At 42.3% G+C, this 26,106-nt stretch overlaps 2 protein-coding genes and 1 long non-coding RNA gene across 5 annotated transcripts; 1 reads left to right on the forward strand and 2 right to left on the reverse strand.

Annotated features, from left to right (window-relative positions):
• Window positions 1-135: 135 nt before the first annotated feature.
• Window positions 136-10,977, reverse strand: rab11al (RAB11a, member RAS oncogene family, like). Its single transcript, XM_035639819.2, has 5 exons — window positions 10,619-10,977; window positions 6,801-6,996; window positions 5,497-5,690; window positions 4,071-4,151; window positions 136-1,936 (listed from the first exon to the last, which is right to left on the reverse strand). Exons 1-5 carry the CDS (start codon window positions 10,656-10,658, stop codon window positions 1,797-1,799), a joined length of 651 nt encoding a protein of 216 aa, XP_035495712.1. The 5' UTR covers window positions 10,659-10,977; the 3' UTR covers window positions 136-1,796.
• On the forward strand, window positions 9,266-25,973 carry LOC118313894. The gene is made up of 3 exons (XR_004794543.2): window positions 9,266-9,479; window positions 24,224-24,264; window positions 24,347-25,973. It is a non-coding gene; the product is annotated as an uncharacterized LOC118313894 (long non-coding RNA).
• On the reverse strand, window positions 12,570-26,106 carry rab25b (RAB25, member RAS oncogene family b). 3 transcript variants are annotated; one of them, XM_035639841.2, is made up of 5 exons: window positions 25,967-26,106; window positions 21,982-22,177; window positions 15,959-16,152; window positions 15,632-15,712; window positions 12,570-14,328 (listed from the first exon to the last, which is right to left on the reverse strand). In XM_035639841.2, exons 1-5 carry the CDS (start codon window positions 26,001-26,003, stop codon window positions 14,210-14,212), a joined length of 627 nt encoding a protein of 208 aa, XP_035495734.1. In that variant the 5' UTR covers window positions 26,004-26,106; the 3' UTR covers window positions 12,570-14,209. The 3 variants fall into 3 exon arrangements, with proteins under 3 accessions (XP_035495734.1, XP_035495744.1, XP_035495725.1); XM_035639851.2 differs by lacking the exon at window positions 25,967-26,106 and adding an exon at window positions 24,208-24,348; XM_035639832.2 differs by lacking the exon at window positions 25,967-26,106 and adding an exon at window positions 23,103-23,228.

Below are 26,106 nucleotides of genomic sequence, written 5' to 3' on the forward strand. Positions count from 1 at the left end.
TAGAAATTTAACAATATAGTAGAGCCAAGTCACTATTCTGTGATTAGCAATCATTGTACCTCAAACCATGATGCCAAGCTACTTGCACCCTTCATTATTTCAAATCCTCTTGAAGAGAAACGAGAAGAGGCAGGGTATAAACAAATGAGATTTATTTATACATATGCAGTCCAAATATACATATATTAGAATAAATGTTTAAAAAACCCTAACCTACACCACCCAGTTCCAGACCCGTGAAGTCGACAGAAGTCAGTGTTGATGTGGAAACACGTCGGCAGGATGAACGCCATCTGTGTGCGCAAACTTTGGATTTAATCAAGCCCCTCCGAACACGACCATCTTTTCTCCCTTTCCTCATCTTTAAAATTATTAGATACACCCCCCCACACACAACAGGAAATAAAGACAAGTGAGTGCGAGGGGAGACATCAGGGAGATCCCAGAAGGCAGAGTCCTGTTCCAGTTATATACAGTGTAGACGGAGACAGGGAGGAAGAGAGAGGAGTAGGTGAGCAGGCAGTGGAGGATTTCACTTACAGTAAAACAAGCCATCTCTGGTACATCAGAGATCACAGGAGCAGGGCTGAGTGCCCTCACTACCTCATCCCCATGAAACATTATCTATCCATCCATCCATCCATTCATCCCAGCTAGCAAGCAGCCGCAGCAGCAGCACAGCGTTGTCCATGTATTTAAACCACTATTCCCACTACACCCAGAAGGTTTGAACAGGCGATCGCCGGGGGGCCAACGCTGCTGTCCCACCAACATGTGGGGCAGTTAACATGTCTGCTTGGGATGCAGCCATCCCGTCTCATTTGGAGATAATGCTGTTCAAAGCTTGCGAGAGCATGACTCATCTGTAGCACGCAAAGCAGAGGACAGAGCAGGAAAGCCACCGAAACACGGATCAAAAGCAATCGGAGAGAAATTCCATGTCACTGTTCAGGAGGGATGTTGTTGCTCCAAAAGGGGCCGAGTGGAACACGACTCCAACCAACAGCCTCCTGACTGATTTCCAGCCAATGCATTTATTTAAAAACAAAAAATATATTCGAAGCCCTTGCTCTTCCATCAGTGAGGGACGTTCGCCCATTGCAAGCTTCTCCTCACGGAGATAAGATTGTGGGCAAAAGCGCCGAAAAGCAAGAGAAGAAAGGCAGATAAAGTCTAAACCAACCCAGTGTTGAATCGCAAACCCTTTGGCCAAACAAGACCTTTAATCTAGTGTTCAATAAATATCATCCTGGACATTGATGTCTATATATTATTACATTTTTAGAGAACGGGAAAGACAGTGGCTACAGAGCGCTTTGCAGTTCAGTCTACTAGAGGTGGATTTTTATTGCCCAATATCCTGGTAGAGGGAAACCGAGGGAAAATATTTACTGGCTTGTAAAGTAAATCTTGCAAAGGGGAGGACAGTTTGCAAAGATAGAAATTGTGATGAGTTACAAAAAGGTACCTTTATAATCTGTTAAATGTTTAATTAAATTTTCAATCAAATCCGATCATGTACCTCTGTCATAGCTACAAGTCCCTCACCACGCACCCTCCCGTCCGCTTATCTAAACTGCTTTACTTCCCCTCCTCCTCCTGCACTGGTCCCCCACTTCATACCCTGTTTATTTTTTCTGAAGCAGGTGATAGACAAATCAACCCATGTACAAGGCCCCCTGTGAAATGGTTTATTTCTACCTGTCTGTCCTTTCTCCCTGTCCCATCTGTCTGTCTGTCTATCTGGCTATTTGTCCGTGTGCCGGGAGGTGAAGGAGGTGGCCAGTGAGTACGTCTCAGTTGGACTGGCAGCAGACGCCCTTGTTGACCGAGTTTTGGGTGGGCTCGACCGTGATGGGCACTACGTTGGAGGCTGGTGAAAAGTCAGAGTCGCTTCGCCCTGACATCTGCCTCTGTGACACGATGTTGTAGATGGCTGCGATAGGGAGAGAGAGAGAGAGAGGGAACAAGTTAATGTGTAGATGCCGGGGAAAAAAAAATTAGCCAAACAGTGGGACATATTGTGATAAGGACAAACAGCACGGCAACTGAACAACTGAACAACTACTGTCGTATCCAGACAGCAGTGCATGATTCTTTCCGCCCTAAACTGGCATCGGTCTGTCGTGTGGCAGTACCCAGTCTCATTTTAGGCTTTCCCTACAGCTTTACGTTAAAATATCTACTTGAAGATTATATACTTTGTGTCTGTGACCCTGCATCCTAATACTAGTACAAAATACAACAGACAAAACACATTTAAACAGGTGTGAACTTAAAGGGGCAGTAAGCGATTCTGGAGAGAGCTTGTCTCTCTCTTTGTTGTTTTGATTTCCTGCTCCGGCCGGGTCCTCAGGTATGGGAGACCTACGCGCAAGCCACTAGGCGAAAAGCGAGGCGTCGCTAACTGCCCCTTTAAATGTAGAATTTTAGTAAATGTCTTAATGACAGTTACTGTTAATTCTGGCTTACAGTACATGCAACTGGAGTTTTTCAGATGATCAACTAAAATAGAGGAGCGCAAACAATAATGCGCCGAAGTCCGGACATTTTCCTGAACTTTTCCGGAAGAGGCTGTATGTGAGAATGCAAATGATGCTCCGAATATTTACCGGAACCTTTCCTTTCAGCCCCCTTGTAAAAATAAAGTGAGCCCGTGTGAAAATACAGCGGAGATCTACGGAAAATGCACAGCGAGCGAGTGGACGTGTTGATGACTGTGAACAAAAACACTACTTTCCGCAGCAGAGTTATTGTCATGTACTGCTGCCTCCTGCATGCTCTACCCAGACGCCACAGAATGTTCCGGGGACGTTCCTGTTGGTGTGAGCCCGTCTGACTCGGACGATCTCCTGCTGCATTCAACATATGTGAACGGCGACCTCTGGAAATTGTACAGCTTTACTGTTGCACTCCGCTGCTTTAACTCTAGACTGCAGACAGATGTGGAACATAACTCCTGAAATAAAAACTGCCAGTGCAGCGGGAGGACGGTTTAAAGCAAAACATGTCTCCCGTCTGACTGTGACGTGACACGTCAGGTGGTGAAACTGTGACTCATTACTACAGACGCTTCGCAGCACCTGCTGCTGCGCCTATGTGGACGATAACACAACAAGGTGACACTTCCTGACCTACTATGTGTCTGCTGCTGAGATCTACACAGACCACTCGCTGGGTCCAAAGTTCTGCTCTGACTGGTCCGCTGATAATGCGCTGCCAACTTCCTCCCCCCCTCCTTCCTTAATGAGCTAATTAGCAACACTAGCTTGACGGGGCTTGTTTGGTTTGAAGTTTCTATGAGTCAAAACTAGTCCCGACAAAGCTGCGGTGTGGGCATGAGCGGCTCGAGCGGAGGCAGAGGGCAATTGAACATGGAGCAGAAGCTGAATACAAACAGCAAGTGGCACATACTTGCAGACTGATAGGCCATTCAAGTGGAAGAACCACTCACTGTTGGGTTCTCCCTTTTGGCACTCCAGGGGTCGATAGTCACAACAATTGCTTTTTTTTTCTTCCCTCCTTTCCATGTTACCAAATCTCTAACATCAAACACACTTGTTAGTGTGGTTATATGCCTCCCTGGGAAAGTGCTCACAGACATTTTACTCAGAGACACATCATTTATTTACAACACACAAATGTGAACTAACATGAGGATTTCTCTCTTGAACACTTGGGGATGCAGATGGTACAGTGGGTCAGACACCAGTGCTCAGTGCTTTGCTGGTGATCGTCTGTTTCCCCAGGACTGATTGGCTGAGTGGTTTTTTTTTTAATGTGCCAATTACTCATAAAAAACAAATAAAAAAAACAACTATGAGGTGGTGTTGCTGCCACAGACTGCTCATTAGTGATGGACACAGAGAATTGATTATATGGATTTTGCTGCCATCTAGTGGCAGAAAATGGGTGTTATGTAAACCGTCAAAGACTGCATGGAAATTTAACACTTAAAAGACATAACAATACACATAAAAAATTATCATTTAGTGGCTTTAGGGGCTTTACACATCAGTGCTATTAAGAGGTGATGTAATGAGCGACATGCACATACATGTGGAAATTACCTGTGAGAATAGTTTGGAACGCCTGCTCCACATTAGAGGAGTCTAACGCTGACGTCTCCAGGAAGGACAAGCCATGTTTCTCTGTGAAGCACAAATACACAAATTGCCACAATTAATCACAATAGGCATTCGTTATTTTTAACAGTCATAACCTTCTGAGATTTAAGCTGATGATTCCAGCTTCTGAAGTGTGAGAGTTTGATGCTCTTCTCCATGTTAAAATTGTAGTAAATTGAAGAGCTTTGGGTTTTTGACAAGTTGGTTGGAATAAACTAGACATTTGATGATATCACCTTGAGAGCTGAAACAGTTAATCGATTAGTAATCGATTACTAAATTAATCGCCAACTATTTTGATAATCCATTAATCGGTTGAAGTAGTCAAAAAACTCAGATTTCAGCTTCTTAAATGTGAATATTTTCTGGTTTCTTTGCTCGTCTATGAAAGTGAACCTTAATATCTTTGGTGTGTGGACAAAACAAAAAATCATCTTGTGATTTGGGAAACAAGATCGACATTTTCACAATTTTAAGACATTTTATGGACCAAACAACTAATCGATTAATCTAGGAAATAATTGACAGATTAATCGATTATGAAAATAATCGTTAGTTGCAGCCATAATCATCATTTACTGCAGGAAAATGTGATTTTCTGTAAGTTTTCTGTACTAATCAACTGTAAAAAAAAAAATAGACTTAACTGTTAAATCGATTACGACAACTGAAACCAACTGATTAATTGGTTAATACATTTTTTCAGAATCATTTCTTTGTTCAATCTTCAATCTTCGTAACCAATACATTAAAAATTCCAAACATATATGAGATCATTAGTTCAGTAAAAAAGTTAATATAAAATGATTACTGTCACTGGTGAGGGGAGGATTGTCACACTGTGGCGTCAGTGAGGCATCAGACTGGCTCACTGTTGTGTTTTTAGGGGAGAGCCCTTCACTCGTGGCATTATCATACACTTTGCATAGACGCGTCCACCACATGGACTTTATGTAAAATCAGGCGCCATAAATTAGGTCAATGGTGTAGTAAAACTAAACAGTACAAACAGAAAGCACCAACTGCTGAAGATGTTACCGATCTGCGAACGAAAAATAATTTCTTTAACTCTCACGTGGATCAACACGACTCAAGTATTTGACTTTCTCACAGTCAGTTGTATCACATGCCTTTTAGCAAAGGAGGTGCAGCGCAGGCCAATGTACTCAAGGTCAAGCGTAAACATATGGCCCTGTCTGACAAAATAACACACACACACACACACACACACACACACACACACACACACACACACACACACACACACACACACACACACACACACACACACACACACACACACACACACACACACACACACACACACACACACACACACACACACACACACACACCGCAGTGACAGTACCTGCGAAGGCCTTGGCCTCATCTGTGGGCACCGCCCTTAGGTGGCGTAGATCGCTTTTGTTTCCGACCAGCATGATGACTATGTTGCTGTCCGCGTGGTCCTGCAGCTCCTTCAGCCAGCGCTCGGCATTTTCATACGTCAGGTGCTTGGCAATGTCGTAAACCAGGAGCGCTCCAACCGCTCCACGGTAGTACCTTGGCAACACGAAGAGAAGAAGGACCAAATATATCATTTGTTTCACAATTTGTTCTTGTTGCAGCCTGTTGATTTCAGGATTGTTCGTGGGGTGTGTTACATGGGATCAGCCGGCTCTGAGGCACAATGACGTCCAAGAACACAATGACAGCAGACACAGTGAAACAAAGGAAATTAAACTGCGAAGCTGAAGCAACTGCACACAAAGCTTATGATCACAAGTGAACATTGACAGACATTTCTTATTTTAATTGAAGAATGTCTACTTCCTCATTGCCTACTAGGGTTTGACGCAGTATGTGCCTCAGTGGCTGCTGCATAGAGGAAGACGACTCAACTTGACCATGACATAAGGAGGAAGATGTGAATAACTCGTCACCTCCTGAAGATAAAAAGGTTATGAAGTTTCAATCACTTTAGGGCCGCATCTAATGATTATTTTCATTATTGATTCCTGTCATTTATTTTCTTGATTAATCAATAAGTTGTTTTGGTTGGTCCATAAAATCTCATAAAATGGTGAGAATGCCTGTTCGTGTCATTCCAAGATGATGTTTTGTTTTCTCCACAAACCAAGGATATGCAGTTTAATGTCATAGAGGAGCAAAGAAACCTGAAAATATTTACTTTTAAGTAGAACTTTGACTTTCTTTCATAAAAAACTACTTAAACCAATAATCAAAATAGTTGGTGATTAAATTGGCAGTCGGTTACCAATCGATTAAGTGTTGCAGCTCTACTTCAGATGATCTCTTTCTAGGATAAAGTTGCTCAATAGGTTGACTAAGTTTAAATAATCACAATGACACAAGACAATGGTCTGTTGTTTCAAGCTTCTAATGGTTATAAGTGTATGTCTGCTACAACCCCAACATTTTATACAACAGCCAAACCTCATGTGACTGTGAGATACAGCTTTGACCAAAAAAAAAGGCACATTAAAGCAAATACCTGAAGGTATAGGTATCGCTTGTCTTAACTGATGCATATGGATCTTTGAGTGTGCTGGATCACGTTCAAAAAGACCCGCCGTTGTCACCAACTGAGCGCGTACATCGTGTGAAGTGGATGGATCTGTGCTCTTTGATGATTAGCTCTGTTGTACTCACGCAGAAGTGATGGCCCGGTATCGCTCCTGTCCGGCCGTGTCCCAGATCTGAGCCTTGATGGTCTTGCCTTCTACCTGTATGCTGCGCGTGGCAAACTCCACCCCGATGGTGCTCTTGCTCTCCAGGTTGAACTCATTGCGGGTGAAGCGTGACAGCAGGTTACTCTTCCCTACCCCTGAATCTCCGATCAGCACCACTACAGGAGAGGGGGGGAAAAAGAGGAGAATTTCAGACAACCAAATAGGCACTCACATTGTGGAGTGTTAACTTTTTGGCTTGACTTGTTTTCTCGTTTTCAGTGTGTACAGGAAGAATGAAAAGTAAAAATAGAGAATAGACTATAATGCATTCATTGACATTTGAAGAGTGTATTTGAGCAGCACAGCAAAGTTTTTGGCTGCAGCTTTAAAGGGAAATTCACGCCGGGCCTTTTGGTCTAGCAGCTCATTAAAGCACAAAGAAGTTACACAAGAGGGGTTCCCCTTGTTTCTGATTAAATTTGATTCATATTTCTAGTAGTTAGCCAGCCTCGCCAACAACGCACATTTGTGGCTGCCAGCCAAGGAAGACCAGAAACCCCGGGGACTACCACTGACCACAAAAAAAATGTTAGAACCACTTGCTTTCTTCATGAAATAAAGTCTGATTTAGTACATGACTCCAGGTGGAACTAGTGATTTTATAAAGATGAAGCTCAGTGAATCAGAGAAATGAGACAGAATATGAGACATGTCTGCACAAATCAATGGTTAAAAACCTGTAAATAAATGTTTATACGTTAACAACAAAAGTAGATTGTGGAAAAACCTCTAGATAAACCCTCCACCAAATTGCTTGAGTTAATGGAGCCACCATTTAACTTTTCCCAGACAAAGCATAAAAATCGAATCAATTTGCCAATATCTCGTACAATGACTAGACCTGTAAAAAAAAAGGCCTTGCGCTGGTCTAAATATAAACTTCATGTGGGATTTCATTTTACTGACATGAGGTAAGAGAGGTTCATGACTATATTTACGATATATACCATTAATGCTTATTGCAGAATTGTGAAAAATGTGTCTCCTCTACCTGGGTCTTATGTGATGGGTTCGTTTTTTTGGTCTGTTTGTTTGTTTGTAAGCAGGATTACTCAAAAACAGTTATGGAGGAATTTGCATTAACATTTTATCAAAGATATGGTAACAGTTGCTTAACTTTTAGGAGGGATCCAAATCTGGATCTGGATCCAGGAATTATTTTTTGAAGGATTCTTCACCATTGCGATATAAAAGGGGCAAAACTTGACATTTTGAGTCATATCTTCACAAATGCATTAAAGAAACCATGTAGGTCAGATGGAGATGGGAATGCACGTTTCGTGTGAACCTGCATAAAGGCGGGGGGATTTCTCGGCCTTGTTAAGTTGAGTGTTTGTCAGAAAACTACTTCCACAATCGTCAGGTGAGTCAGTCTGCGGAAAGGAACAGACCGCGCCGACTCACCAACCCTGCTGTTAAGAAATAGGAACTTGTGATGGAATGTTGAAACTGCATTAACAAACCCGACCTCTGTGTGTCTACACACGCTTTTTAAGCAACGCTGCCATTTGTCTGGGGAAACAGTGTGTATTAAAGGTTTGTTAAGTGTTACTGTGGTGCAACAGACACAGGCAGAAACCTGTCTGCATTAAGAGCCCGCTCATTTAAGACTTTAAAACAATCAAAATAGGTGAAGCCTATAAGGACTGAATGTGCCAACAGTGAGAAAAAAAAAGGACTACGCTGTCATTCTCTATTTTGTCCAACACAAAGGCTCTTGGGCGGAGGACAAAAATCATTAAGCAACCATTTCTAGGTCCTTTGCCATCAGACAGGCTGCATCACACACCCATTCACAAACCCTTTTGTTGGGTTTGCAATCTTCAGCTAAAGAGATATGACACCTCCCTGTGATATTATACAACCCTGCTCCCAGTAATGTAGCCAAGCCTACGACTCCCTGAATGAATTTAATTGCTACATCCGATTTCATCTTTGCCATTTTCTATTCGATTAAAGCCGTGAATAATGCTGGTGAAGACGGGCTATAAAATAGGTACCTTCTGTTAAAGCGGGAGGATTTCTGCAGATTTTCTGAAATCAAAAGCATCAATGAGATTCCCAAAAAAATGCTAACTGTATTTATTCACCGACAGATTGGCTTTGACCTAACTTTCTCAACTGGGTAGTTGATCAAAAAAAAGAGAGATGTCTTGAGATGACAAGACGAAGCAGTTTTCTATAAATATGCGGCGTCATGGCTCATACGCATCACTGACATGTGCTGTCCGAGGACAGCGGTTTGGGTTCGGCGGGACAGCAGCGCAACTTCCTGCGCTGGAATCTCCAACAGCAGGTTTAAGTTTTAAGTGACTCACTGACGCCCTACCCAACTTGACTAGATAAGCGAGGGTAATTGAAGGAACAATGGCGAGCCAGAACAATAAAGTGAGCTCTTTCCTGGTTCAAGCGAGAGACTGGATTGCCTTATCAGTTGTTCTTGCACCGCCGCACATTATTCAGATAAAATTTGCTATTCGGTTCACCAGGAACCAGGTCACTTGTATCTCGTGGTTGGGCAAGTGTGGGTGCAAAATCTCTTCTTCCCCATACTCTTGGACAGAGCTTCACGCTGAGCCTACGCACACGTTTCATGCAGGTATTTCCAGTTTGACAACACACACTTGTTTTAGTCGTCTATATATGTACAGACCGTGAGCACATCGTTTCCCCGTGCTTATCACGAGGTAAAAACGACCATGTATTGTTTTGTGCCATACTGGAACAATCACTTCCACCCCTAAACGCAGTTACACTGGCACCACAGGACACTTTGTGGGTTTGTGCTTATGCGTATTTGTGCTGCTGCTTTAAAACTATCTGGTCACCAGGCAGGCCATCTAATGTCTGTAAATGTTGCGTATCATTAGTGTCAAGATTATTTTCCATTATAAATTGTTTCTGATTATTATTTGCTTTAAAGAAAGGATTGCAGAACGAAATACGGTGTCTTCAAATATCTTGAGGTAAAAAATGAAAATGATAAAGAGGCAACGACAATAAGGAAATACTCATTTAAGAGGCTGGATTCGGAAAATGTTGGGCAGTTATTCACCAAGTTGCCAGAAACGATTAATCGATTATCGAATGATCGACTGTCGCCCTTAAACAGGTTCTTAGAGCGTTTTGGCTGAGAGTGAACAATAAGTGTTATTGAGTGTCTGCCTGGTTTGACCTGCACTGTATACATTCAGGCTCCACACTCAGGTGGTTTCCAGTGAACCGTTAAGTCTTCAGGTGCAAAAAACAAAACAAAAAAACGAACTATTTATTTTGTTCTCTAAGCAGCCGCTGTTTTGATTTGCCGTCCTGACTCGGCTCGCGACCCCCACCCCCGCGCCCGCCCGCCCCGCCCCCCTCCGCTGACCGACGCTCGAGACGATTGCGTCATCGACCTGCCAGATGATGCCCCCCGCGGCAGACGCTGCTCTACGCGACACACGCTCCATTTAGTGGAGTCTCCGTGAGGGTTAGCTGCCTGGCAACGCCGCAGGTCGTACGGCTGGGACGCCATTTTTTTTTTTTTAGGCGTAACTCGAGTCTCGGCCGGCAACAGTGAAAAGTTGCTGGGGAGCTCACGGCAGGTGCCATCGCCTCGCCTCACCTCGCCTCCACGTCTGGCGGACGTCGTCGCACACCTTGTTGTTAGGTCAACAAGAGACAGCCGCGTAACAGGTGTCCGACGTTTAGCTCCCCCCAACTTAGCTTCGAGACAAAAGAAGGAAACAAACGACTCACCTTTAAAGAGATAGTCATACTCGTCTTCTCTGTTGCTCATAGTTTCTCCTCGAAGTGAATGTCGTCGAAGTGGACAACAAACTTCTGGTGCAAATCTACTCAGCTGCTACGAGACCGAGCGAGCGAACGAGCGACCCCCCGTTCACGACTTTAGCTCACACGAAAGAGACGGTTGATCCTCACTAAAACGGCGAAAACGCTGAGTCACTGTCCGGGTACAAGAATGCGATTCTGCTGTCGTTACCGAGCATTTAAAAAAGAAAAACAACCAGCAGAAACTTGCAGCTGAAAAACTTTCGCCTCGTCTTCCTCTCACCTTCTGTCACTTGCCATTGTCGAGGCTGCGACGTTAACGTCAACCGTCTCGGTCCCGCCCCTCCTTCGCTCCCACTGGTCAATAGCCAAACGACACCTGTCGCTGGCCGGGGCGTGATTGGTCGGCGCCGCTGTTGATCACGACTTGGTTTCTGCCGTGTCGTACACTTGGATGACGTCTGCGGCCCCGAGCCGCAACAGGTAATGTCATGTGAATGTGCCGATACTGAGAAGCAAATTCCACAAACACAAGTGCAGGATGGGAAATAAATTCCTACATTCAACTTCATAAATATCTCATTTGAATTTTAACAATATTTTGGGACTTTACAACTCCTATATATAATAGGAAAAGTCACAAAACTATCATACAATGATCTCCTCAATAGAAATTAATATATTCCCTGTTCCTCCTATGCTGAAATTCGCATACATATATTTTTTGTTCTTGTTTTCTATATTATTGTCTAACCATCAGTCATATATTAAATGGGTTGACTACCAAATTATTTATTTATGTTGACATTTTTTCTTATTTTAATGTCTTCATGTTGTGTTTGAAATCCCATGGGAACTGTTTGCACAAAACACACATCTGTCTTGTTAGCACATAAAACTGTTAAGAAAGTTTAAGAAAGAAAAAGCCTCAGGTTAGTTGGGGGGGGACAGCCGGAACGCAAATATGTGTCTGAACACGATAGAGTGATATAATGATATAACCAAGTAAAAATAAGTCATACTGATAGTTCGAGGTTAATGGAAACTTTGGGCCCAGCTTAATAACTCAACAATTACTCCCAATGGCGTCATGAATTTGCTTATAAACGTGGTTTTGAAAAATGATGTGTTGGTTATGTGATGACTTGGGAGTCTCCTGCTGTAGAAGACAGAATACTTTCCTCAGTACTGATCTGTGATGTTTTTATTCATTTTACACAGCACCACCCCATCCAAAATCCATTCTTAAATCCAACAAAAAAAACATGTAGAACTGAAATGAGGCTACTAATATATTGACTTTTGATTGACAGAGAATTAATCTGCAACTCCTATGATTGTCAAGTTGTTGGGGGGGGGTTTCAAATTACAGTAAAAATGCCAAATTTTGCAAAAATTGCACCCTCAATCTCCTTTAGTGTGAGAATTTAATGATAACGAACAGAATTAATTCAGAAAACAATCAGTGGTTGTGCTGTTTCTTCATTTTCATATTTCATCACTTTCATTAAACATGAAAAAAAATACTACTACTAATATTACACTGGGGTCTGTGAGATCCAAAAACAAGAAGGGAGTAAAGCCAATATGAAAAAAACAAGGGTTATTCAAATCTCCTCTATTCTTCCTCCTTGTCCTTTTGGGGCAAATCCCTCAAGGTGAACTGCAGCCAGTACAGTCTATGGTGAACACAGAACCCGCAGGTCACCTTGAATAACATACACTGTAGTTTGTTCAGTGGCTCTCAAAGTCAGATAAGCAAGGACTCCCATTGATTGATGTTAGAACTCCTCTTTTTTAAGATGTAGAAAATGATTTCCAAGTTCTTTGCCTGTACGGAAATATTGTTGTGCCAGGGTTGAATGAAAATGTTTACACGTATTTCGGTTAAATCGTTTCAATTATCTTCCGTACATTCTGTGTTTGCATAAATCTTTATTGAGATTAAAAGAATTTACAGCAAGGATACAGAGAAAACAGGATTCAGGATTATGACGACTGTGTCGGTTTTATCATTTCTGACTCTGCTGGTGTTTTGGATCCAAACAGTTTAAAAGCAATTTAAAAAACGTATAAACTGTCAGTCCTTCCCAACTCCAAACAGCAGAAATGTAACTTTAAAATCAATGCTAAAATCAAGCACACGGTGAAGTTCACTTTATACTGTACCATATACTATTCTATTTAGACTCAAACATTTTGGCCTGTAACATTGACAAGAAAATATATACGATGCTACTGTTAGATATAGTTCTTGAAATGTGGGATTATACATGCATAAGATATGTACAAAGCCATATTTGTTATCTAGATAAACCATTATATGCATTAAAATAGAACAAAAGAAAGCACAAAACATGGTTTAAACAGTATGACAATATACATGATGTCGAGCAGTATAATCAGTGTTTTCCACCATAAAACCCCAGAGAGTGGGAAAACCCATGAAAAAAGCTATTTAACGATTCAACGTGTCAATAAAATATAATTTTAGTGAATTTACGACACTGCAAAAAAAAGAGCCCAGAGCCTCCCTGCCGCCTACTGGTGGTATACACTCCTTTTGTATTGTTTTTCAATGATTTTATATACAGGAACTTTTCCTTATATCAGACGAGGACAAAACAGACCGGCTGATATCCATGTTTGATTAAAGGCCGACATGGATGTCGTGCAACTCAGAATAATTTTTTCTCCCCCCAAAACTTTTTCTACATCTTCGCATCCTCATATATATTCTAATGTTGAGGTCTCCAGGTGTTTCAGACCTCATTAGGAAGTTCCTGTAAGGTTACGACCCTCGAGGCAGCGCAGCCTTCAGAGTGGAACGGTTTCAGGGATCAGAAACAGCTAAAAAAAAACAACCTTTGAGATTTTCCAGAGATGCTGAGCTTACCACAAGGAAATTTTTTTTTTTTTCCAGTTTTGGAGAATGTGGCGCTTTTCATTTAAAGTGAGTAACTGCTGAGGTGGTAAACCTTACTCATCTGGTATTTCTGATCACACGAAAATTCTTCTACACAAAAACACATGTAACACACATCTGGATAACCGTCTCCGCAAATCATTTATGTCTCTCATCATCAAGCGCTGCGGCGACAGCAAGACCGTACATAAAACATTCAACCAGACTCTTGATTTGAAGAAAACATAGAACAAGTCTTGTGTCTTTTACTTTTAAAGCATTAAATGTGCCATGATTTTTCAATTTTTTTAGCATGGTTTATAAATATACTATTATACAGGTAACAAAGTTAAGTTTTTAACCCATGACCTATGTTCAGCGGTAAGCAGGGACCTAAAAGACTGATGCTGGTTTTTCAGCTACATTCGTTCACATTTAATCGATCATCTTTTGTGCATCATGCAGATGGGTGACACTTGTAAATCAGTCATTTGAAAGAGACATCATTAAGCCAGGACCGTTAATATCGGTACCCACGGTTGCCGTGTAGCCTGCCTCTTGACAAGCTCAAGCATAGGGTGATGGTTGAACGAGGAGTCCACCTGTTGCCCACCCTGAGGGGCCCCTGGACTGATGGAGGATGGAGGCTGTGATCAGATGTTCCTGCAGCAGGGTTTACTCTCCTCCGTGTTTTCTGCTCTTGAGCTGTTCAGGGACACGGCGCTGATGGAGCCTCGGACCACTTCCTTACTGCTCACCTTCCTGTGAATCTCTGATGCACGAAACGGACATACATTACAGAGAACAGCTTCTTTAGTAGCAAAATATGAAAGCCAATTGAATAGTTGCCTCAGAAAAAAACAAAAGTAATGTATTGAATTGAATTGAATGGAAATACTTTATTTCAAACGTTAAAAAAATAGAAATAATAAATACATGTGAATATACATATGATATCAGGAATAGGAAACCTGCTGTGTACATCACAACCTTCCACAATATAATAAAAAAAAAATTTGTCCAAAAAGAGTAGGAGAAGCAACATGCTTATCCAGCCCTACCCCCATTCTATACAATAATACTTTTAATAATACTGATAATGATCAATAATCAATTGTTTCTATATCACATTCAAAAGAAAAAAAAACAATAATCCAAATCAACATAAAATTAGCGTGTTTTAAATTCATGTTCCTCATTCCTGTATCTCTCAAAAAATAATTTCCTTGTACAGCTTTTCAAACTGTCTGATATTTTTACTTCGTTTGATTTCTTCATCCAGTCCATTCCACAAGATCACCCCACGTAATGTGTTTCTTTTATTTTGGCCTCTGGCTTTATTGGATAGTAACAAGAAATATGGGGGGAGGGAGAGGACGGGAATGGGAATCGAACCAGTGGAACACGCCTTAACCATTCTGCTATCAGGTCGCCCAGGTCATGTTATTCTGACCTTTTCCTGACATAGAATTTTCTGAGGAGAGGAGGTCTGCCTATATACAGTCGAATTCAAAGTCACAGTGAGCGGAGCCTTATTACAGCATATTAAATGGAAAATGTGTTTATCCAGTCCACATCATTTACTTTTAATTTTAAACTTTTGGGAGAAGGGAGAAAAGGAGGTTAAGACATAAAAAAATAAAAAAAAACTTTAAAGGAACACATTGCATCATAACAAAGTAGAAAAAAAGTTCATTCATTCATTGTCTACCGCTTTATCCATTTAAGGGTCGTGGGGGGGGCGCTGGAGCCAATCCCAGCTAACATTGGGCGAGAGGCGGGGTACACCCTGGACAGGTTGCCAGCCTATCACAGGGTCACATACAGAGACGGATAACCATTCACTCTCACATTCACACCTACCCCCTTCTGCATGTCTTTGGACTGCGGGAGGAAGCCGGAGAACCTGGAGAAAACCCACGCATACACAGGGAGAACATGCAAACTCCACACAGAAAGGCCCTAGTTGAACCGGGATTCGAACCCAGAACCTTCTTGCTTGTTAGGCGAAGGTGCTAACCACTACACCACCATGCAGCCTAGAGAAAAAAGTTAAATACATTAAAATGAATTACCTGCCAGGACATTGTTGAACGCCGCTTCCACATTAGTTGAGTTCAAGGCTGACGTCTCCAGATACAAAAGACCTTTCTTTTCTGGATAATACAAATGTGTTAAGTTAGTTATTTTATATATATGTTATTTATTAGTCAATTGCAGATATTTTCTTTCCCTGATTTTGTCAGTGTCCGAAATTGCAAAGTTGCACTCAATGACAACATCACATAATGTATCTTTGATCACCAAAAAGAATGCATTCTCATTTTGATACCACAAAGAATCCATGAATACGGTTTTCATTTCACACACGGTGATTTTCAGCGCAGGGGTCACACTTGTACCTGCAAAGTCCTTGGCCTCCTCGCTGGGTACAGATCGGTCGGACTCCAGGTCTGTCTTGTTGCCCACCAGCATGACCACAATGTGCGGGTCGGCGTGGTCGTACAGCTCCTTCAGCCAGCGCTCCACACTGTCATAGGTTAGGTGTTTGGTGATGTCATAGACCAGCAGCGCTCCGACAGCACCTCTGTAATACCTGTTTGGAGGAGATGGGTGTTACAGAAAACTCCTCACGTGACATTCAGGTGTCCTGTTTTTTTGCTGGGTCAGTCAAAACCCATTGACAATCATTCGGCGAGGCATCATCCTGTGGGTAGATCATTCCCACTCACCAAAGTTACATGGTGCAAGAACGGGCGTTCAGGGAGTGGGAATGCAAGAGGGTTCAGTCTTCCTATTTTAGAGTAAGACATATTCGCATAACGTCGCTTTAAGTCAGATAATTTCTCCTTTAGCTCTGTTTTTGGTCTCTACCAACTCCTAAGGTGCATGTCTGGTGTCTTCTATGTTCACTCGAAACTAGACAGTGTGTTTGCCATTAGGTCCTGTGCAGTAAGTGTAAAGTTGGATTGTAGCTGCCATGGGCAGAAGCAACATTGTGAGAGCAGTGACGGTGTCAGCTGAGGGCCAAGCTCTGCAGAGATGAGCGGCGCTGCAGTTGGGGTGATAATTCTCCGTCGGTTCATCACTAAAAGCGACAACTAGACCTCCGATTCAATGTTATTATAAAAAGACAAACAAATAAAGACAAAGGAAGCCCTGGAGGCTTTTGGCTTTGGGAAGGGGTTCATTGATTGGATACGGATTTTATATGCTCACCCTTCGGCTAGTGTGATCACAAACCAGGATATCGCTCCTCAGTTCCCATTATACCGCAGCACCAGACAGGGGGACCCTCTCTCACCTTTCTTGTTTTAAGGTTTGGCCATAGAACCATTAGCAGCTGGTATACGAAAACACCCCTGAATATCACCTGTCTCTATTAATGGGCAAAAACATCATCTGTCGATGTATGCGGATGACGTTTTGCTGTACATGTCTAACCCATGTGAGTCATTACCTGCAATTATGGAGCTGTTTACCCACTTTGGGTCTTTCTCAGGGTTTCAAATTAACTGGGATAAAAGCGAATTAATGCCTGTATATTTGCACCAAGATAGCTCTGCTCTTGACTCGGGACCCTTTAAAGTTACTAAGGACAGGCTCACCTATTTAGGGATGACTGTATCCAGAAAACCTGCACGGTTACTCGAAGAGAACTGGAACCTTAAGAATAACGCAATTGAAGCAGGACATAGATTTCTGGAAGACTCTCCCACTGTCACTGGTCGGGAGAGTAAACGCCATTAAGATGGTGGTTTCCCACGATTCTTACATCTGCTTCAGTCAATCCCATCATGCATTCCACAAAGCTTCTTTAAGAAATTAGACTATTATAATTCCCTTTGTCTGGCAGTATAAAGCAGTGCATATAAACAAGAAACACCTATGTAAAACAAAATAAGAGGGTGGCTTTGGTCTCCCAGATTTCAGAAGCTACTACTGGGCTGCACATTTAAACACGCTGGCTTTCTGGAGGAGTGGTAAATCCACTGAGAGCATGGTTGGGGATCCCCCAGCCTGGCTTTCTATAGAACATTCAGTCTGCTGCGGGACCTCTCTCCCGGCCCTATTGAACAGCCCTGTTAAGACAAACAAGTCTTTATACGGAGGGAACTTTCTAGTACACAGTTCGTTGAAAGTCTGGAAGCAGATTAAATTATACTTGAAAATTCCAGATATGTTCATAGACAGCCCTATCTGCGACAACCATGCCTTTAAAACGTCAGGGACAGATCCTGTATTTGCTCTCCAGTGGGAAAAAGGAGTGGAATGTTTGACTTGTATCAGGGGGGGCACTTCATGTCCTTTGAGCAATTAATGAACAACTATAGCCTCCCAGCCTCACACCTTTTCCGATATCTGCAAATCCGGCATTTTACTCAGTTTTGCTTGTCTACATTTGCAGACATACCACGGAATTACACACTCGAAAACATAACTAATGTTCGGCCAGGCAGCAAAAGAGCAGTGGCAATCGTATACCAGACACTGATCAGCCATGAACCAACCAGCACGGATAGGTCAAGAACTGAGTGGGAGACAGAATTGGGGGTGCCCCTCACTGAGGAATTCTGGGAATCATGTCTTGCGAACATGATTCCGCAAGACATGCGGAATCTTGTTCGCAAGACATGCTCAGTGAATACGAGACATAATCTAATACAATTTAAAGTATTACACAGGTTGCATTACTCAAAAGTTAAAGTAAGCAAGATGTATCCCAGTGTATCAGCATTATGTAATAAGTGTAAGAACCAAGAAGGCACCCTCACACATCAATTTTGGACGTGCCCTAACCTCCACCCATTCTGGTCTTCTGTATTTGATTTCTACTCAAAAGGCTTCAACAAGCAGTGGAAAGCCAACCCCCTTGTGGCCATTCTGGGGTCTACAAATGACACTGCTTTGAACTCTGGCAGGGACAAATGGCCAGTGTATCTGGGTACTGTACTGGCAAAAAAACGTATATTACGATTATGGAAGTCCGATGCTGCGCCTTCATTTGAGACGTGGTTAAGAGAGCTGGGCGAAGTCCTCCATCTGGAGAAGCTCAGATTCACGAATGCAGGGAGGAAGAGTGTGTTTGATAGGGCATGGGGACCGGTTTTGAAACACTTGGGCCTGAGGGAGGAAGCGGTGGGATGAGGGGTCACATATATTGATAATGTAAAAGTAGCGGTTTCATAGGGAATTTTTCTTCTCTCTTTTGACTCCTGGTTTGCTTTTTGGTCTCTTAACTAAGTCTTTATATTTGCTACGGTGCCTCACCATAATGTATTCAGAATCCGCCAAATAATTACAATTATATGTTGCTTGGTTGCTGCTTATTGTTATTAATGTTATTGTATGAATAAGAAAATGGGAAAACAATGTTGCTTGTATGAACAAGTGCAGTCTGTACACAATGTGGATTAGCAATAAACATTAAACAAAAATAAGGACAGAAAATATTGATTACAGCTGCTTTGATCCCTGTCCCATCTTTTCCTGCTGGCGACTGAGACGAACCATAATGACTGGCGATTTCTGGCGAAAGTTTCGACCCAATCGATGCAGCTGTTACTATTACATTTCTGCTCCACTCTTCCAGCGGCATAATTAATTCCACTTTAATAGGTTTTAGCCGCTTGTTACGGCACAAATTGGAAATTCCATGGGAGTGGGAATTTGCATACTGGAATAAGTCGGTAAGTAATTACTCCAAAAGCTAAGCAGTCAGAAAGGAGCTAATCCACCAGTGTGGCATATCCCCAGGATTTTTCCCATGTCTTAAAAATAAAATTGACATGCCTCTATTGTTTTAAAACCAGTTTCCACACTGTTAATCCTCCCAGTTTAATTCAAACAACAAAAAAATAAATAATACGAATCAGGGGCACACTCAGATAGAAGAGAACCACCAAGCTGAGCGTTCAAATAAACGTCTTGGCTCTAACCAAGTGGATTTTGTGTAGCTGTTAGAAACTGACAGGAGAAGAAAATGTGTCCTTGTGTGTGTTGCAGCTGATATGCTAAACCACCTTAAGATGCTGACATTCAAATGTTAATTTAAAAAAAAAAAAACTGTCCTTCATTTTTGCGTGCCTGCTTGTGTGTATGTTTAAATAAAAACATACACGTGGGATTCACAAGTTGCGGATTATTTATGAACAAAGCCAAAAGCTTTATTGATAACAAATGAATAATGCAATGTACATCTTCTGTCTACCTCCATTAACCAAGAATTACCAACAATGGTTTTTCTTAATATTTGATTTTACTCTACACTCATTGTGCTAACAAAGAAGATTAAATCAGTGAGATTGTTATTTTTTTGGTTTCTGATTGGTTGGTTAGCTTTATACTAAGCTAATCTCAAACTGAAACATGTTGGTTCACACAATAAAATTGTTCTTTTTAAGATAAGTGAGTTTTGTTCTCTTCGGATTTTTCCTTTTTCCATTTTGCACCTTGGGGGTAGTTTAGTATATAATTATTTCAAGTTAAAGTTTGTTTTTCTTAACCTGTATGTCCAATACCTCCATAATGCAGCTTAATAACTGAAAATAAATGTCATATTGCAGCAATTGTAAAGATCAATTCTGCTTAAAATCATCCTGGCACAGATTTTCATCTCCTTCCAGATGGTAAAACCAAACAAGTGCAACACATGTTGACCAGGGTTAAGTCACGATCTGCCCCTCTAGAACCTCTCAAGTGACTCTTTGGATTTAGTATTTCTTGTTTTATTTTTATATATAATTCTACCTTATATGTCTGGATGTTTCACTTCCTGGATTTGTACATATGCTAATGTCTGCCCTGCCCTAATGTGTGTCACCTTTGTCCTAATTATCCCCACACCTCCCTTGTGTATTCGGTCTCTGTGCTCGCAGGCCTCTGTCAGTTTGTTTCCTCAGTCTTTAACCTCGTACTGCTGTTCAGCGCCCTTGCCGCTTTGCACTTCAAGCTCAGTTCCTTTGTGTATTCTAGAGTTTGGACTTTCTGTCTGCCTCCGGGAGAAACTGTACACTTGTACAGTTTCGAATGCCGTTGTCGAGTTGAGTGAGCGTGTACACCAAATGTCATGTTGGTGTAATCTGTAGAAATGTCTGTACCGCTTTATCCATTAAGGGTCGCCAGCGTATCGCAGGGCCAACATACAGTGACAAACAACCATTCACTCTCTTTCACACAATTTAGAGTTTCCAATTAAACAGGCAGTAAGCGATTTTGGAGAAAGCTTGTTTCTCTCTTTGTTGTTGTTGTAATTTTACTGCTCTGGCTGGGCCGCGAACCCCAGGTCCTCGGGTATGGGAGTCCGTCGCACTAAGCACTAGGCCAAAACCCTAGCAGGTTTCTTAAATTGTCATGATTGATTTTAACAAACTGCAGCCAGGGCTGGGGTACGGTTGAATTGTCAAATTGGCTTAGGAAGTTTCCTATATCTTGAAGAGACCCAGAAGTGTTTGATCAGAATGCATAGGAAAGGAGCTTCAACGCTTCCTTTCCTATCTCCTTTAGCATAGGGTACAGTGGACCTTCCTGTGCGAAGGAACAGGAGATATAGATGCCCCACAATTCATTGCGGCAGCGATATTTAACATGACGCGCCATGCACGAAAAAAAACGATTCAATCCGAAGTAGAAGTAGAAAAAGTAGAAGAGTATGAATATGACCCAGAAGAGATGCACGTCATCATGTAAGTTACTGTTGCATATGAATAATTTACATCTGATGTCACACAAAAGCCAGCCGCTGGGTTTTTTGCAGTCCATCTTTGGAAATTTGTAGTTTCACCACGGAAGATGCACGTCAATAACATCCGCCGTCGCATAATGATGTAGTATATCGAAAGTGGAGTCGGATTCTTTGAGCACCGCTGTCGGCTTTTCCTAAGTCCTATGAGTTCTCCTTTACACCTTTCCTTGACCTAAAGATGTTTTCGACTGAGGTCAAGGAATAGTAGATAGAAATAGTAGATAGGAAGGACATTCAACCACACCCCTGAGCCGAAAACCCAGATTTTTTTCGGCCCACACACAAAAGCGACATCTCAGAGACGGTGGGGGAATATTTGCAGATTTTTACAAAATGTGCATTGCTTTAGAATCGCTTATAACCCCAATCTCCTTGTTTTTTGGACTGTGGGAGGAAGCCGGAGAAACCAGAGAATCCACGCATACACGGGGAGAACAAGTAAACTCCACAAAGAAAGGCCCTGGTGGATTCCATCCCAGAACCTTCTTGCTGTGAGGCGACAGCGCTAACCACTACACCACCGTGCAGCCCTGATTTACAAAAAATATTCTGAATTTGGAAACATAACCCAGAAATACAGATGTGGTATGGATAAAACATTTGTGAGCGTTTATGCGAGAATGAGGTCACAGGTATATGCAGTAATATCTATAAAAGCTTGTGATGGGCCTTGGCACTCACGCAGAAGTGATTGCCCGGTATCGCTCCAGTCCCGCCGTGTCCCAGATCTGGGCCTTGATGGTGAAGCTGCCGAGCTGCACCGTTCGCGTACTGAACTCCACCCCGATGGTGGTGCGGGTGTCGTGGTTGAAGTCGTTCTTGGTGAATCGCGACAGCAGGTTGCTCTTTCCCACACCAGATTCACCTATCAGAACCACTGGAAAGGACACAAACCACACAGCCACTTTAATTAGAGTTCCGGGTTTTGGGGTTTGTTGGCCGTTGCACAATTAAATCCAGTTCGTCTCACATAAAGGAGACAAAACAAATATGGACCAATCCTGACGACTTATATAGCTTTTAGTCCATAGGTGTGTCTCCTTTTGGTTGCCCCATGAATCAACACTTGTAGCTACATGAGACTGCGGTTACTCACACACCCTTCTGGTACTGTAAATAAGTTCATCATTTCAACTCAGGGATGCAGGGAGGACTTATTGATTACAATATCGGAGAACAACATGCATGTGATGTTTTGCCTATAACAGTAAACACCAGATTATTGACAATACGAAATTCACCCATACAGGTGATCCGTTTATTCTAAGCTGCAGGCTGTCACAGAGTAAATACGCCACACGGAACACCTGTTTTATTTATTTATTCAGAAAATTAAAATATCAGGAAGTGGCGGTTACAAAATATGGGAAGTCGAGCACAGGCCAGGCTACAACATTCGTTGCCTGGGCAGAGAAGTGGAAGTGGAGGATTTGAATTAGAAATATTGAGGTGTTACTTTTACTTTTCTTTAACAAAGGCATGTTTGTTTCTAATTTCCTGAAAAAATGACATCTTGAATCTTTTTGTTCAGTGCATGACTTGATTAAAATTAAATAAACATATTCTACTAAACCGGGAGGACAAAAGTGCTGCATCTTGTATATTCCTCCAAATGTTGTAAAACTCTACAAACACTTTCTGCTCTGAATTTCTTTTTTTAAATATACAGAAAAAAACCTCTCATGTGAACCTTTGTTTCAGAAACTAAAACAGTCCCAAGGAGTGTAAGGTAAAGTGCATCTTGTGTCCTAATACTGACACACCTTTTACTTAAGTGAAGATTTTAAATGCAGAACTGTTACTTGTAGTAATGGAGTAGTTTTCCTTTGCATTCATCATTTTTTCCATGTATTCATATTCAACGGTGTCCTCACAGGTCTCCCTGAAGAAGTCGATCAGACAGTTAACTCAGAACGCCACTGCCCGAGTCCTCGACAAGACCAAAAACACTAGATCATATTACTCCAGTCCTCAGATCGTTACACTGGCTTCCTGTTTGTCATAGAATTGATTTCAAAATGCTACCGTTGGTTCACAAAGCACTGAAGGTTCAGGGCCAAAACACGTTTCTGAACTTCTGCTTTGCTGCGAAACATCCAGACATCTCAGATCGTCTGGGACAGGCCTGCTCTCTGTCCCCAGAGTCAGAACTAAAGTTCAGCATTCAGTTTCTATGATCCACATACCTGGAACAAACTCCCAGAAAACTGCAGGTCTCCTGCAGGACTACCGCTGCCTGGCAGTAAATGAACTATCTATACATTTCTTGTAGTGCACTGTAACTTGTATCGCCTTTCTTATTCTACCTTAGAATGTTTTTATTTTCTCTTTTTAATGATTGTAGTTTCATGTCATTTTATGTTTGTTTCTGCTTTGAATGTTTTATGTAAAGCACTTTGAATTGCCTTGTTGTTGAAATGTGCCTTACAAACAAACTCGCCCTGTCTTTGCAGTATTGTTTCTTCTACGCGGACCTGATCATTTCTCATGTGTAGCTGAACATAGTCTTCATCAGCAGATGGACTTTGCTGATTGTTTTTTAAGGACTTTTCATTCACGTTGGTATAAAAGTTGAGCTGCACAAAGTTCAGAAAAGTGTCTCACTGCGAGGCTCATTGCGTCATTCCGCTGCCACTTTCAAATCTTTTCACATGAGCCTCTCCAACAGACGGAAAGCTTTTCAACCGTCACTGAACTGGAGCTTGTGAAGAGTTTCCTTTACCAAGTGGAGTTTACAAATCGCTTCTCCTGAAATGACACGTGCAGCTAAAACAATGCTGGCTCTTTTGTTTACCTGAACATCTACCGATTTCCGTAAAGGTGCACGAATAACCCCCCCCGGTTTTTGAATTACAGTATGTCTAACCAGAAGTCTGAGGTCACTGCAGAGAATGTTTTACAACTTACTTTATATGTTTAACAGATCGCGCCGAAGCCACATCACTATATCGCCTTGTGTGTCGGGTAAGAATGTCTGTTCTCCTCCACTTCTACAACTGAGTAACTTCCTGTGCAAACAATAAGCCTGGTTTCTATGGCGATGCAGGACAAGAGGCCGTCGCGCTCCATGGCGGACTGGTTTTCTGAGGAGGCTGGAACAAACTTGATGCGTTGCAGCGAGGATTACATTTTCCTGCTCATGACCTTCAGGACTGAAAAGGAAAAGAGAAACCTCACAGCAGCAGCAGCAGCAGCACTTACTTCACAGTGTTCTCACACAGCTAGGCCCATGTGCTTCGCGTGGACCAACGAGTTCCCAGGTTCACATTCCGAGCAAACACCGTACAATCAGATTTCTCTGATTAGTTTCTCTGAGCTATCAGCAAGTCCGGGGATGCAAAGACATTTTTCACATACTCCCAAGATAGCGCACACTGCACTGCAAGGAGCGCCTCATTAGTGAGCGAGTTTATTCAACGATAGCAATCGGTTTACTAAGACTATTCACAACTGGAAGAGGGATGTATCTTCTGTTGCTGCTTCTTCGAAGGTTTTCTCCCACACATAAATCCTCGAAACCCCCCCCCCCCCCCCCCCAGCTTGTCACTTTTACACTCGCACGAATCAAACAAACAAAAAGATGTTCACCAGAATCGCCCTCGGTAGAGCGCAAAAACCTCTGCCAGCGCCAAGCAATTGCACACACGATTGTCTAGTTCTTATAGTAGAATTATAAGAGGAAAAAAAGGAAATAATCAATTTGTCATAAGAACATAGTTAAAGAAAGTGAAGAGAAAGGGGGGGGTCAGCTTTTAATTCTTCCCAGCCCCAGGCCCAATCCCTCCACCAAGTCTGTAATTCTGCTTGCCAATAAACCAACAAACAAACAAAAAAAAAACTAATAAAAACACAACATTCTTCACAGAGGTCATTAGCGAGCCTCAGAGGTGAGGCAGGATGTTTGTGTCGCATCCAGGCTTCATGCTAAGCTAACCAGCTGCAGGATGCGGCTTTAAAATTATTATCGCACAAACGTGGCAATTGTATCCGTCAAACTCTCTGCAGTGAAACAAAGTTTCAAAGTTCTGAATCCTTTAAACGGCAGGAGAGGCTTCTAATTTTTGGGACTGACTTCCTTCATCCCTTGGCACGAAGGTGTCCAAATTGAATTGAGGGAAGAGGTCGGAGGCATGCGTAGGTTGTAAAATTTCAATTTTATGTAAGGATGAACAGGATGTATGAGGAGGGAGAGAGAGAGAGACATGCAAACAAAGGTCTGCTTCTGGAATTGAATCAGGGACTTTAATGATATGCGGCATGTTTCTTAACCATTAGGTGCCATGGAGCCCTGAAAGACCTTGGAGGCAAATGTGTTGTGCGTTAATGCAACAACTGACTTGAACATGTGCATATCCAATTTTGCCATCAAACTCCAGCATCACTTATTACATGAGTTATTTTGACTTTGCCTTTAAAAAGACAATAGAATTTCTGAACCTGATCTCCTTTCTCTCCTGCACCTGTTAAAGAGCCATCTAGTCCCCCTTGCGCTGCTGCAAAGAAGAATGAATTATTGTGCTACACTGAACGACTGATTACTAAGTTAATAATAAACGAGGAAGTTTGATTTCAAGGACAAAGCAACACTGCAGAGTGACAGACTCTTAAAAAGTAGCGTCCCCCGGGGATCGGAATCAGTGTTAAGCAGGAGAACAGGTGCACTCACCCTTGAAGACAAAGTTGTAGGCCTCGTCTGACCCCATGTTCTGTCCATTCAGTGTTCGCCGCCCTGCAGGTCACTGTCGTGCGTGTGTGTCCGGCGTTCACAGACTCACACCGAGGCCCACTTGCCTCTCAGATCCTCAG

This window comes from Scophthalmus maximus, chromosome 1 (genome assembly GCF_022379125.1).
Source record: "Scophthalmus maximus strain ysfricsl-2021 chromosome 1, ASM2237912v1, whole genome shotgun sequence".
NCBI lineage: Eukaryota > Metazoa > Chordata > Actinopteri > Pleuronectiformes > Scophthalmidae > Scophthalmus > Scophthalmus maximus.